General features: G+C 45.4%; 1 protein-coding gene across 10 annotated transcripts in view; it reads right to left on the bottom strand.

The window, feature by feature from the left end:
• Nucleotides 1-1,041: 1,041 nt before the first annotated feature.
• Nucleotides 1,042-15,289, bottom strand: part of RBFOX2 (RNA binding fox-1 homolog 2) — a 170,104-nt gene continuing 155,856 nt past the window's right edge. For 4 of the 10 annotated variants that reach the window (XM_033057349.1, XM_033057357.1, XM_033057355.1 and 1 more), the window contains 4 exons: nucleotides 13,735-13,777; nucleotides 8,785-8,873; nucleotides 7,793-7,865; nucleotides 1,042-6,685 (listed from right to left, as the gene is read on the bottom strand). In XM_033057349.1, coding sequence (XP_032913240.1) covers nucleotides 6,641-6,685; nucleotides 7,793-7,865; nucleotides 8,785-8,873; nucleotides 13,735-13,777 — 250 coding nt within the window. In that variant the 3' untranslated portion in view covers nucleotides 1,042-6,640. The other 6 variants (XM_033057350.1, XM_033057352.1, XM_033057358.1 and 3 more) reach the window with 4 other exon arrangements.

The raw sequence follows: 15,289 nt of genomic DNA, 5'->3' as shown, positions 1-15,289 counted from the left end.
AAGGCTTCTTATCAAATACCAAACAATTGGCCCTTTTCTGCTAACAAGCAGCAATGGAAAAGAATGGTAGGGAAAGGTGTGGATTTTCTGAGAGGTTGGTATAGGAACAGATGGGGCTGGGATTTTATTAGCATGACTTGCCAAGGCTTCACCCTTTATCACCGTTAAGAAGATCCAATCTCCCAGCTTCACACCAGCTTCCCTTCTTTGTGTTATACCTGCCAGGGTGATGCACCAGCAAAATTCATCCAGATGTGCTGAAAAACAGACAACACAGGGGAGCCAGCAGACTGGTGTTTCTCTCTTTTATTTAAAAACAGTGCTTCATTACCATTTGCAAAGGGTTAGGAAGGGCTTCCCCCCTTGCTTAGAGTTTATAAAAGCCAGCAACATGATCAATAATTTATACACATGGATAGTAATACAAAAAAAAGGAATAAAAGCTAAAGATCTAACTACTCCAACCTTCACAATTCCAGCTACTTGATAATAATAGGAATAACCCAATGAATACTGCATGGTCTGAAAGCTACTATACAATATGATACTTAACGAGGGAGGGCGGGAAGTTAAAGGCTGTCACAAAGCCCTGGGATGCAGATACTGCTTCTCCAGAGTCAGCAGGGAAATGGGACCCTGGGCAAGCGGCTCGGGCGTCCTAGGAAATGATCCAGGGGAAGGGAACGCATCCCACTCGGGACACGTCCTGCTCCCCGGAGGTACCTGGCAATGGGAGGTGCTGGGGAGACTGCGAGAAGGGGCAAGTCTGTCGCTGCCATTGGAGGTGCTCTGGCATCTCAGCCTCACACTGGAAATCTCCAAGTCTCAAAATTTTGAGATCAGCCTGTGAGGTCAGTAAAATACTCCACCAGCTCCGTATCATTCTATAGCCCTGGTTCTCATTTGCTTTCAGCCCCAGGTTTTAGCTCCAGCTATTTACAAGCAGGATTTATCATATTAAAAAAAAACCCAAACCAAACAAAAAAAAAATGAAAAATCAAAGCCTAACAAAACCCCCAAATAAACCCCCCCATCAAAAAAAAAATAAACAAAAAAACACCAACACAAAACAAAAACAAAAACCAAAAAAAACCCAACAAGAAAACAAAATTAAATCATATCCCCTGGGGTAAAAGAGGATGATTTTGTCACTTGATAATGCAGCCAAATTAAGCTGCCAAAACTACAACACTCGCACACACAAAATACTGTGAACAGAAAAAAATAGAAGAACATGACCAGAACTGAGGCTACTAAAGTGGAAGGCCTGATTTCTGTAAAGAATTTACTTCTCAGGGAAGCAACAGGCCCCTTCACCAGCAGAGAACTGCAAATCTGGCAAGAGATTTATTGACCCACTTCAGAACATCAACAAAAATTTAAAAAGAAAAAACATTCTAAGATTAATAGGCATTTTGCTGACTCTGACTGCCAGCCAAATGACTACCCCAGTGGACGGCTTTAGACACCAGCAATCTCCTGGTGAAATCAGGCAAGGTTTTTGGCTGATGCACTCCTGGCTCTGCTACGAGTTGAGAGGCAGCATGGGAAGCTGGTCTCCCACACAAGCCTGCGCCAGCTGCAGCCCGTGGTCCCAAGAGGACAACCACAGGCAGCACTGGCAGCCCCAGCAAGAAGCTGTCTTCCAGGGTCAGCAGTGGCAACAGAGATGGGACTTGGCCATCCCAAGTCCCATTTAGGCTGCCATTGATGCAGGCACGGCAGAGGGACAGAGGCTCTCCTGACAACTCCTGGTTGGAGCGAAGCACACCAGGCAGAAACCCCACAGCCTCCTTGCAAAGGGCCCCATTTCACGCTCTGGCTATCAGACTTCTGCTTGCCTTGTTGACTGGAGTTTTCATTGTAGAAGAGAAGTTTACTGGGGTTGGAGGGCAGAGAGGGCAATCAGTAAGGTGGGGATGGAGGGAATGGGCTTTTCAGACATTAACATCACCAAAAATAGTGTTTTATGCAACAAAGAATCAAGTCTCACTGGTGTATACTACAAAATGTTTGACATTATTCAAGAGCATGTCAAAATTAAAAACACAAAGAAGTTTACATTGGATGTTCATCTTGTTCACTAGGTTGGTTCCCCCCCCTCCTATTTTAAAACAGTGCAAACAGGTAAAACACTTTAAAAATTACCCCTCTACACCAAGGACAGCATTCCCCCACCCTGCCAGGCTGGAGGGTCACAAGCAGCAGGCCCCTCTGCCAGGCTGCCTGTGTGCTTTCCCTTTGGAGCTAGACTCAGCAAAAGCATCCCCCAGAGCTATTGTTTGGGTTTCCCTTTATTAAATTCCTAAGTGCTCCCCAAACCTGTTTTCCACTTGCCTCCATCTTTGTGGCTAGGATGGGAAGGTACAGACAGGGATGGGCTGGGGAAAAACATGGGTAGAACTGGGAGGTTCTGCTTTATATTCCCCACTGATGGAGCTCTGGGTGCTGAAATTGGAAGCCCAGCAGCCAGTGTCTCTTTTCAGGCAGGAAAAAGGCTTCATTAACCATTCCACAACCAGCACTTGGGCCAGCTACTCAGAAAACCCTCCTCAGCTCTTGCTGTACACTTCACATCCATGGATCTCAAAACAGGTAAGAACAGGGGACAAACTTCAACTTCACTTTAGGGACGGGGAAGCGAAGTCTAAAGTAGCGACACGACTGCCCCACAGGGACCTTTGAGGGGTCACTGACAGAGCCCTGTCCAAAACACAGGTCTCAGACTCCAGAGCCAGTGCTCCTCGCTGGGCAAGTCTGCTCCCTCTCAGGCACTGGAACAGCCAAGCCACAGCTATCTTTAAACATGGCTTTGTCTATTGGAACACTCATGACACAGGATCCACCTAACTGCTTAACCCGGGAAAAGCTGGCTATAGTAGGCTCATACCGAGCTCTCCATTGCCTCCAGGTCCTGTCATGGCTTTTCTTAGAAAAGCTAACCCACCTACAACAGCGCAGCCTCCCACACAAGGGGACCAGGACAACAGTTTGCTAACGTGCTGGGCATCAATATAACTTATTCCCAGTAAAGAATATGCAATACCAGTAGAAGTTACGTTATACCAGCACAATTGTAATTGCAAGGAAATGCAGACTAGCACATTAAATAAACCAACTCTTCAACTCAAAATTTCATCTGTATATCATCATGTGCTGGGTGGACCTATTGCAAGACAGTACAAACAGCTACACTTAAAGATACATTTTTTTCTCTGCATCAAGAAGAATCCCAGATGCCACCAGACTAGAAGGTGACAAACAGCAAGCTATTTGCCAGGCCGCCTGTGCGGTTTCCCTCAGAAAGCCAAACCCTGCTTTGCAAGGGACCTGTGACTGCAGACCCATCACACGGACAAGCACTAGCTGCCATCATTCTAATTAGCCAGGGCCCAGTTCAATTTATTAAACGTAATTCATTTTGCATAGGGAGATATAGGCTTTGTCCTCACTTCTTCAGAAGATGGATATAGCCACACCTTGGCTACTTGGAAAGTATCTCTAGCCAGTTCATAAAACATCTGAGTGAAACTGAAGCTGTTGTTTGCCAACAGGGAAGAAAGGCTGAAGAGCTCTCCTGTCACGGCACAACACTCACTCAAGAAACCTTGCCATGCAAGTTTTTGGGAGGTCTGGTGCTTTAGACACCTGGAACCAGTGAGCTACCTCTGACCCCCAGCCACGCAAGTGTGCTGGTGTCCCCTCTGCAGCTCAACACTGAGAGCAGGAAGCCAGGCTACCAGCAAGCTCCCTCAGGGGATCTTGCAGCATTGACTCTGGAGCCACAGAGACACCGGCTGCTTAGTGCAGGCAGAGGAGCCTGGCAGGGAGGGACCAGAGCAGGCCAGGCTCAGATACAGGAGGAATCAGGCTGGATGGTCTTAGAACAGGTATTACTCGGAGATGGGGGGACCACGGCCCCCCAAAGGTTGGGTGCTTCTGCACTAAGCCCCTCACATTCCTAATATACTTGGGCGGGCTGAAGCTGCCATGCATAGACTCTGCCAGGAGGCAGAAAGGGGTATGGTCTCCCTGGGAGTTGGGAGGCCAAGTGGCAGGGAGGGATTGCGGGTGGCACTGCCAGGGCAGGGGAGGGCACTCAGGGAGGGAGAACCTGGCTTTTGGGGAGCCGCAGTCAGAACCAGCTGAACTGAATGTGGGAGAGGGGCAGTGGGGGAGCAGCTGCCCCAGCAGGGCTCTGCAGAGGCTCCTGGGCTCACAGCCTGAGGAACAGCCTGCAGGAAGGGAAGGGACCGCCGCGCTCAGGCCCTCCATCCACAGCAGGGAGAACAAGGCCAGTAGAGGCTTTTGCTGCATCCCAGCTCCACAAGTCCCCTGGCTGCTCTGCAGTGGGAATAACTCCCCTTGAACATGACTATCTCTACCACAAGTCCTCCCTCTTCTACCCCAACTCAGGCAGTAAAAGCCCCCAAACACACAGAGTGTCCCTCATGTCCTAGATTTTGTGAAAGCCCCAACACCCTGTTCTCCCCCTCCCTATTTTCAAGCTAAAATATTTATATACAAACAACAAAAAAATGTCATAACAGCAACAAACCAAACTTTGGCTTGGAAAAAAAAAAAAGGTAAAAAAACAATAATAAAACCAGAAAAAAAAGGTGGCCAACAGGCTGGCAGTTTGGTGTCCTCTTTATCTAGCAATTCCTCCAGAAAATCAATAGCTTCAAGGTATCTAGCTTAACTAATGGCATCCCCATTCTTCCCATTTGAGGTGCCTCCACTCTGCTGTGCACAGAGGCTCCACGTATCACTGGGGAAGAGCAAAAAATGTGTGGCTGTGTGTGGCTGGACCAGACACCTCCCCAGGAGCAGGACCTCTGCTTGCTGACATTGCTTAGTGTTTAACGCAGGAATTTTCCTATTTGGTATCAGCGGTGGATGGAAAAGCAGGTGTTCAACAGGAGATGGAGAGGCTCCGCCAACAAATCCATACTCAAAGTCGCCCTTCTGAGGACAGTGGCTCACCCCAGCACCAATCCATGGAGTCAAGGCAGCCTGGTACAATTACACTTCTCATCTCTCCAGCATGCGGTTAGAGCCTGCCTCTGACCACTGGGATTACTGGGAGCACTCTAGGAGCCAGCAGCTGAACAGGGAAGTCTGGAGAGCAGCAACTCTGCATCACATCACAGTCATCTAAGTGTGCTGTCTTTGAAACACAGCAAATTCTCTGTCTGTGAGAGCTGAAGGGAGATGGTCTTGGGAGTTGTGGAGCCCTCGGCTAAATAGTTTCTATCCTTCCAAGTCTTCTAATATGTAGTGTCTATATATGGATTCAGCAGACCAGGTGCACAACTTTTTGTGAGAAGCTGGCAAAACATACCCAGGGGCTCCAATGCAGCTATGGAAGGGCCTGAAATAGCTTGTGGTAGGAAGGTTCCTATGAATTCAGAGCTTGCACGAACTGCTTCTGCCAGATACAAAACTACTTCAGGATCACATTTAGATATAAAATATCCTCTTCCCCCACACAAACCCACATGCTTGTCCCTCACCTCGAGCAGCTTGTGTGACTGGTTTTTCCTCACTCACGTTATTTGAAATAGATTAATTGCAGAAGCACCTAAGCAGCCCAGGATGAACAGGAGCAGAGTCTTTGCACGCTGCGCCTCAGAGCATGTGCCATGCTTGACTCTTCTGCTCGCTTTCTTCCCCTGCAAGGCTGCAGGTGCTTCACCTCCTCAAGTTTAATCACTTGCTGTCCACAACAGAGGTACTCTGCATGATCCTGCACTGCATCTGCCACTCCTTGAGGAACGAAGGGGAGGAAAGGGACAGCAAGAAAGATCTTCAAAAGGAGCAATAAAATCTATGCCAATTACAGTCACCTGCAGCAGACAAAAATCAGTGAATAAAAGTTCTGTGTGTGAGGAAAAAGATCATCCTCATCAAAAACTCCTTTCAAAGTCTTGTCTCCTATAGAGCAGGTAACAGCTGAAGTCTTTGGGCAGGTTGAGGGACTCTTCTCTTGCGAAGTCTAAAGTTCTGACACTGCTGAAACTGTTACAAACCTGTGCGCGTCAGATGGTGATAGAAACAAGGAAAGTCTCTGCATTTCCCCCATTTCCAACGAAAAAGACTATTTCCCACCAGCATTCAGGTCCCAGCTACAGTCAAAGAGCGCTTCCTTCTGCAGACCAGAAACACGGCAGGTGGAGACTTCTCCCTCACGTCCTCCTGCCTCACAGGCACCAAGCACCAGACCCAGGGAAGTAACTCTGTCTGCGTGTTCCTGATTAATTGCATGATATCAGTTTCTAACAGCTTTCCTTATCACTAATCGCCTTTTCCGTGATTGGTAGGATAAGCTATGCACCAACATACAGACACGGAAATGCATTATTTTTACCACAGTTAAAAAAACCCCAAAAATAAAATCAAAAAACAAACAACAACAAAAAAAAGCACGATCTTTGGAACAAAAGAATTAAAGGCAGAAATTTAAAGGAAAAAAAAATACATATTCAAAGAACATAGTGAGGTATAAAAAAGTATTTTCTCTTTTTTTTTTTGTTTTTCCTCCTCGACTTGCTATAGAGTTCCTCTACTAGTAAATATTGCAATAGCCAGGCCTCATGAACTGGGGGGGCTGTCCCACTTGCAGGGGGCTCACGTCACTTCAGTAGGGGGCAAATCGGCTGTAGCCACCTCGGTATAAACTCGCCTGTAGAAATGAAATGGGAGAAAAAAAGGTTGTTAGGAGGAGAACTGTGAAGAGATACCCAGGACAGCACCCAAATGCTTCTGGAAGGACCTGTCCTGGCACTGACCCACCACCATCAGCACCTCTAAGAAGCAAGAGAGAACTCTGCCTGCAAAACCAAAGATGTGGCTCAGGAGGGCATGCTCATGGCCAGCCAGCTGGAGGTGAAGATTGGCAAGTCTTGGTGGAAGGGAATTCAGTACCAGAGAGGGGACTCACCAGTCCTGATCTCAAGCCAGTTGTCCAGGCTGCCTTTATAGACTGCGGAGACCAGGACTTCTAGGATGCTCTTCACCTCACCTCAAGGTAAAGGTCTAAAATAGATATGATGACTGGGTATCCTAGAATTACCTGTTTTTCCCTCATTGACCCTAAAGAGAATCCACATGATGAGCTAAGGCTGAAATGGAGGTGCTACACTGCAGATATCTATTTTTAGGTGTCTTTTTCTCTGAGCACATTTGTATTCCAGCCTTTGCAACAACACAGATACTGAGCTGGCTAGCAGATGGGCAAGCATGTGTTTTCAGCAAGCTGCTCCACTCCCCTCCGATGCCAGCATACCTCATCCTGCCCTTGCGTAACTACTGCTGGCAAGCAGGACACCGCATCCTTCCACTAGTGCAGGAGAGAACCGAGTGGAGCAGCTTTGATGCAAGATGTCACAAGAACAACTTATTCCCTTGCTTCCTAGAACTGAAAATGGCAAAAAATGGTATCCTGAATCTCTAACTATTGCTGATTTTTGCTCTATGTATCACCTCGATACAGTTCTACTGATTCACCACAGTGTTCTGGATCCTGGCAGTTCTGTTTGCTTTTCATTTTCATTTTTCATTGCACTAGATGATGTGCAAGACCAAGTAATAACTGGCCTCCTACAGCCTGGTTCCTTTCTTAGAGCACACATAAATATGAATGCAGAACAACTGGGAACCCAGCACTGTGGCTAAAGACTTCCTCCCTCAACAAAGACATTTTTCTGGGTGAGGTTTCATTGCATGATACCCAGTGGCTGCTCCCCTTGCTGGAAATGAGAAACAGCACAAGAAAGAAAATCCCACTTACCACAGCTCCAACTCCGTAGCTAGCGGCAGGGGCAAGGGCATGGTAAGGATCTGCTGTGTACACCCTGCCATAACTGAAGAGAGGGAGAAAAGATATAAAAAGGAAAAAAAAAAGTCACTTGAGTGGGGCAGAGAAATAGCTGTCTGACCACAGGTGATGGAAGCAGCAGCATGCCCTTGCACACACATGTATGCATCCATGCACACATAGGCACGCAGGCAGCTCCTCTGCAGAGAGATCCTATGGACATGCTGCCATGCATTGTATGAGATGGGTGAGAGAACAGCGTGCCAGGAGGAATGTGGCACAGACCATGAGCCTGACCTGCAGGGAAGAGGTCAGCACCTTTGAAATCTCAGCTAGTGCATCCCTTACCTTTGGGTAATTGCATGATGCAATTAGGGAAGAGAGTGACTGCTGGCACTAGTGCTACTGGCACAGTAACAGCTGCTAAATAGAAAGCAGCGAGGGATTCTCCACTATGAGGGGAGTATAAACTTTAATGTGCTAGGATTAAAACATGGCCTCACTGCACAGGCAATGAAAAATCTTAAGTAAAGCACTCTGATGAAGACAATCCTTTTCTATCTATTCAGAGCTGCATGTTAAAGCTACCTAGAGCACTGCATGAGCTGAGTCATTTTTACTTTATGATGGGGAAACACACCCAGTGAGTAAGCAACCAGCCCAAAGCCAGATCTCTGACTCTGAGGCAGTAACCACGCCGCCTGCTTTGTGCAGAGGAGAATCACAAAGATAGGGAAAAGGCCAGGATTTGTGCCAGCTCACACACTGAAGGCAATACTGCCCGGGAGCAGAGACAAACGGTGCATTTGAGTCTTCATGTTGGGTGGTGCATGCATGTGCGCGCATGCGAGTGCAGGTAAGACAAAGAAATGGGGCGAAGAAGCAGAAGTTCTGTGATGGATCAATGCTCCTTCAGTCCCTGAGCACAGCAAGTTATCCCCCATGGACACCTCTCCCTTACATACCCATCGCTGTAAGCTGCTGCAGCGGCTGCAGCGGCCGTGGCTGCTGTTGCAGTAGCAGGCTGTGCATATCTGTAGGCTGCATATCCACCCTGCAGGAGAGAAGAGAACTGACTTTACAGATACCTGTCCACCCATGCAGAGCGCAAAAAAAAAAAAAATTTGAAGTCACACACATCACAAGGAGAGGAAGTGTTTCAAACTGCATCAGCTCCCATGTCATGTCTATCACAAGCATCACCCATTAAGTCATGTATATTCCTTTCCTTACCCTCTTTAGCAAAAGGAATGCACTAAAGGAAGACTAAGAATTGTTACAACCCTACAGAAGATGCAATTTGGCATGGAGGAAATGGAAACCAGGAAAGACCTGGAATCTTGCATGCAAGGTAATTTTTATGGCCCCTTCCTCTTAAGGAGGGAAATCAGAGATGGATACTTTCTATGAAGTATTTTAGAAAGGGGACCATTCAGAGAAATTCCTACTTTTCTTTTTACCCTCTTTTACAGCCAGGAAAACCCAAAGGGCTAGAATTTAATTGGTTCCACAAATGCAGAAGTATCAATAGCCAGAGAAGGCAAAAAGCAATCAGGAAAAGATGGTGAGAGAAGACAGCCCCTGGTGGTTTCAGGGTTGTCAGCAAGTAAACCAATATTGAGGACAACCAGACTGCTCTCCCCTCCTCTCCACATAAGAAGGAAACAGGTCAAGGGAAATTATGCCAGGACAGTCTGTTCTGCTGCTGTATTTCTGCCCATGCTACACACCTGTAGCAAAGGTGGTCAGAGGTAGTTACTAAAAATGTACTTAACAGCTGTGTTGTCAAAATGTGAATTCTGACTCAGAGAAGACATGTGAGTCTCCTCCTGGAACTCCCACAAGGAGTGGGGCAGAGCAAGGACTGCAGTACTGGAAGACCAAGGCCAGGTACAAAGGCAGCACAGCAGGTAGCAAAGGGGGCTCTGAAGCCCTGGTTAGATCTTTATTGCATTTCTTAACACAATTTTTTTAACTTGGGGGTGAAGGCCTGGTAAAGGAACCATCATTTTGACTTTCTAGAAACACAATGAGCCATAAAAAAAAAAAATCAGAAAATTCTACATTGCTTCCGGATTTTTTTTTTCTTTTTTCTTCCAATTGACATTTCAGTGTTTGAAGGACCAGAAGGCAAAATTAGGCTCTTCACCTCCAGAATCAGCTCAACATATCTCTACCACATCTTCCCTATATATGTTTTGCATACATGTAACTGAGAGTACAAGATCAGCTCCACTACTGAACTGTGTCTTTGCTCAACAGTGCTCAATCCGGACCTGGGTAGCTTTTAAATTAGAAGTAATGATTTTAAGTTAATATTGTTTCCTTTCCTGTGGCCTGCATTAGCCCTGTGAAGGCTAACGTGCTATCCAAAACATGCCTGCAGACCTTTTCCTATTCCAGAGAAAAGGGACTTGCAGCCTCTTCAATCTTCTGGTTAATGGGAGAAAAAACAACACAGATCTAAATCTGTGAAAACATCACAACATGGCCTGGAAATGTTACAGTTTAGCCCTTTTAATCTCACCTGGTTGTTTCAAATCCTGCATTTTGGATTGAAGCTTTGGGGATATTTAGCTTGGTTTTGCCATGCTATTATTGCACCACCATGTAAAACATGACAGAAGCAAGAGGATCGAGGCGCAGCCTTAATCCAAATCAAACCCTCACTAACTTCACCAAATTAAGACAAAACTTTGTATCAATGCAAGTGCAGTACTCCCCTTAGGCTGTGAGCTTCCCGAACCCTCGGTCTATCACTTGGGCACAGTGTAGGAGGCATTTTCTCCAGGCACTACCCTCCACAGGGCAGCTGGCCTCAGGATGCACTCTTGATTCCCACTCTGCCCCACACTTCCACACTTGCCAGTCACATTTCAGACCAGAAGCTACTTCAAACGTGTCTGGCACATACTTTGAACATGACAGCAAGATGCAGTTTGAAACCAAAAATGCTTATCATAGAATTCTCTTTTAACTCATGTCTCTCATAAAGGAAAACGAAACAGAACCAAAACAAAACAAAACAAAAATAACAAAAATAAAGAAGAAGAAAAGAAGGGTTGGAATCAGGTGTGGGAGGGGGAATGGAGTAACATTTATTAATCAAAATTAAAAACTAAGCATGCTGACATCTGGAGCTAGAACAACCAGCAAAGTCACCACGTTCAGACTCATTGGCTAGTTCTATCTATCCCAGCATTCTCTTGGGACAGCAGTTCGCCCTAGGCTCTACCACAAGCTCAGTGAAGTACACAGCCTCAAGTACTAGAGCGTGCAGCCACAACAACCTGCTATTACGGAAACAGTCAGTCACCACTGGAGTTAACATTCCAACCTTAACAACTCCCGCAGCACCCCACCCTCGCCCCCCAGAATGGCTCCCACCCTAGCCCTGTCCCACACCACAATGTTAATAATTATAACAAGCAATAACCCATCTGTTATATCAGAGAAGGGAACAGAGACTCCACTGAGAGATTTAGAGCGGGATGTTAACATTTCTTCAGTCAACTGCACAACGGAAAAAAAAAAAAAACAACAAACAAAAAAACAGGAGAAATAATTCATTGGAGAAATGAAGTTAAGAAATAGCTGACGTGTATTGCTTTTTAACCATGCACTGATGCAAAATTGAAGCTACTGGTTATTTAAAAAAGAAAAATTAAAAAAAAAATCTCAAGATAGAGGTACACACATACAGGCAGACCTGCTCATTTCAAAGCAATCTGCAAAGTCTACTTATGTGTACTTCAAATAAAACCAAAAATGGGGATCATAATGGCCATGGTGCATTCCTGTCATAGGAGCAATGAGTGTGGACAGCTGGGAGATTTCTGAGACAGGGATGTATTTAGCATGACCAGCAGGTCCAAATACACCAAAATAGGGTGAAGGAAAGAGGAAGAACTGTTGCAACTATACTCTGTTTTTTCATAAATTGTTTCACCAAGCTCTGGGACCATACAGAGCAGGCACTGTATAGGTTGCCTTACCCAGCTGGTGCTCCTGTTCTCCACAACCCAGGATCCACCTATATAATTCACCAAATGCATCTAAAGCCTGTTCAGTTTGTCGAATGCACCAGATATTTTCTCCTGCTATTCCTGTTCACACAAAACTTGTAACTGATATGCAGAGCTCATCCATAAGCTCAGCTGCAGGGTCCTACGACCCCTAGTGACTTCTGGTGCCACCCACTTCAGGTAGTCCAGTAAGTATAACAGCATAGAGCATCTGTGACCACAGCAACAAAGAGGAAAAATGTGTTTCCAAATGAAAGAAAGAATTTATTAAAAAAAGAAAAAAAAAGAAAAAGAAAAAAAAAAAGGCCCTGACCAGCTTCAACACATTCCTTCAGTGCCACAGCCAAACTGCAACAGAAGAAGCCACTGAGTGGCATAGTGCCTTAAACTCAGGACAGCCATGCAAACTCCCACTCCATCTATTTGATTCCACAGGGACAGATTACCCACACAGGTTCAATTTTTTAAAATCTTTAGTCTCATTTCAAAAGAAGTAAATGTGGCTGAGCTTCTTGCAAAGATGTTATGGCAGAGATGTTTCTATCAATGGGGCAGTTTAACTACTGCCTCCATAAGGAAATGGGAACTAGTGAGAAGGTTTATACATTTTTACTGGGCATTAAAAACAACCAAAAGAACTGTGTAAATCAAGATTAGGCCTTTTTAGTACAGGCTTTTGGATCGTCTGGGGAGCATGTGAGAGAAATGAACACGAGCCTAAATGCTGCTTATCTTTCTTTTCTCTGTCTATCCAGCCTTCCAGTCTTGCTGGGGCTATTCTGGATCCCTTTCCCCATGCACTGCTTGAGCCTACAGACCTGAACTGTCAAACAGCTGTATTGCTTGGCTATTAACAAAAGCCCAAATTTAAAATGACTCTTCTGTGTTGTTACTGTCCTTGGTTCATCAACAAAGCAATATTTTATTTTAAATTCCTTCTTTAACATTAGATGACAGCTTTTTAAGTATTGTCTTATATTTTCTGAAATAAGACAAACATGGAAAAACAACATATATAGGAAGCTGCAATCCCTACTAAAGCAGCATTCCAATTACTGAGTGTGTTAATGAAAATAAATAAGCATTTTATAAAGTTCAGCTCAAGTACATCTTCTCCTCCATTCTTCAAGTCCATATCAGGTGATCAATCCAACAAGCAAGAGGAAATCCAAAACTACAGCTTACTATGCCAGTGTGGTATAAACCTCCCTTTTCTTTTTCCCTTCCTGCCTTAGAAGGGCACACAAACTATGTCACTGCCCTCTTTACTCCAAAGAGCCTTTCTGCCCCTAGGACACAAATGTGTCCAAAACCCTGGAAAAATGTGTAACTCATGGTACCAGTTAGGTACATTTTATTGCTTGCCATGTTTAGGCAGCAAGCCCAGTTTTAGGATCTTCTATTTGTTATCCCTCAGATGTGTCTTCTCCACCCCCATACTTCCATATAACAGAAGTTAAGAAGCAGAAAGGGCTAGAACTGCTTCTGGTATTTCTGTATTAGAAGGGTGGCATACGTGCACCAGGAATGAGCATGAATGAATTAGAAAAGGTGACAGGACAACGGTGTCCATTGCAGCAGGTGCTTCTACATGGTAATGGGACAAGCATGACCTTGTTAACCCTTCCACTGAATGAAAGTTTTGTTGGTTTTTAGTTTTTTGTTGGTTTTTGTTTGGTTTTTTTATTTTGAGTGAAATGCCACTTGGTATGAAATCTGGATACACGCCACCCTGCTACAGCGGGGGCTTGGCTCACACATGAGTCTGCGCTGCTCTAAAAAAGCCTCTGTTCCCATCTCTAATGTGGTGCTGGAATGGTTAGTATAATTCAGTTTTTTCCACTGCAATCCACAATCTGATTGGTTGGCAGGTCACACTGGCACTCCTACCTGAGGTATTTTAGCGCTAATGATTGGTTCCTGTAAGACTATTCTATAACAGAACACAGGAAGAGCAGTTCAAAAAAACACAGCTGTGGAAAGAAACAATCATACAAACAGCCCACAGCGGGGCTCACCAGCCTTTTCTTTCCAATGGATGCAAGCACGCTTTTCACAGGCAGGAGCAGTCTTCGCACGGGTGGGTTTGTTTGGGTTTCCCCCCCCACCACCCAGATTGACCCCATTGTAGAAGAAAGATAACCTTTCTTATGATCCGAAATGAAGCCCTCTGCATCCTGGGGCAGGTTGTTTTATCAATTCAGGTGTCTTGCCAGAGTGGGACGCATCCAACAACAGATGGAATGCCTTCTTCACAGAAGAAATGGCTAGCAGGATGGTTGCCCCAGGAAAGAAAAAAGGAGTGAGGAAAAGGAGGAGGAGGAAAATGAGAAATCGGTGCATAGCATATATGCAGAAAAAGCAGCCCAAACTTGGGACACTTCCCTTTCATCTTGCCTACTATTAACCACTCCATGCCAGCTCAGCTCCTTTCCACAATCCTATGGACTCAGAAGCCTTAAGAGAACCTCGATTTAACTTCCCCCAGTCCTAACTGAAGTATCCTCTGCCATACCTTCCAGAATCTCAGTAAACCTATCACAGCAACCAGAGGGATGGAAGCACTGCAGTGAAAAGCACAACAAATCACTGAGACACAGGGACACTGAAGTCATTCCACCTGTGCCAAGCAAATTATTTGGAAGGGCACCTTCAAGTTTGGATAATGGTAACTTTTTCCTGAGCTCCATTGGAGGGCTCTGGCCAGCAATAATATAGGAAAAAGCACCACCATCTACTTTGATGCAGTCCTCTCTTCTATTATCCTGCTTTCTGACAGTGACACCACTGCCACCAACACCGAAGTAATGAGAAATCCACCTAATGGCTCTAACCTGATGGGGGCTTGGCTTTGTGTTCTGTGGCAGTACTGCTCTGCAGCACCAAGTGGGGGTATTTTTCACTGCTGCAGTTTTTGTCCTTACATGTTAAATAAGCCTCTCCTCCCCAACAAAAGCTCTGAAGGAGCTTTCTCAAAAAGAAATAGGGAATAACCCTGGCCAGTCTTCCCTTTCAACATGGCAGTCTTTTATATGCCACACTCTGTGGGAAGAAGCACTAAGCACCATTCATTTTCTTGGTTACTTGCCATAGCCAAGGCAGTGTCTGCAAAGGTAGTGCTTTAGGAGTGAGGCATGAAAACCCAGAACCTTGTAGTCCTTGACACAGTTTTATAAAGAAACACTTGACTAGGCAGATCAATCTTTAAAGGACTGCACGATAGTACATGGAAGAGTGGAGAAATGCATGCAGTTCTCTCTATCTCAGAGAGCACATCTGCCAACTGCTCTACCTGGGCTGGAAAAAGCATCTGTCCAGAACCTGATCCTCCATAAGCCAACAAAATCCAAAAGCTAGTTCCATCCATTATCCTGAGTCTAACCCCAGGGTCCTCTTTATAAATGTCAGGAATAGCACCTTCAAAGGAGCGGGAATGTGAAATTCG

This window comes from Catharus ustulatus, chromosome 4, assembly GCF_009819885.2.
Source record: "Catharus ustulatus isolate bCatUst1 chromosome 4, bCatUst1.pri.v2, whole genome shotgun sequence".
Lineage (NCBI taxonomy): Eukaryota > Metazoa > Chordata > Aves > Passeriformes > Turdidae > Catharus > Catharus ustulatus.
Note: the sequence above shows the minus strand (reverse complement) of the source record. Positions and strands in the feature narration are given on the sequence as shown.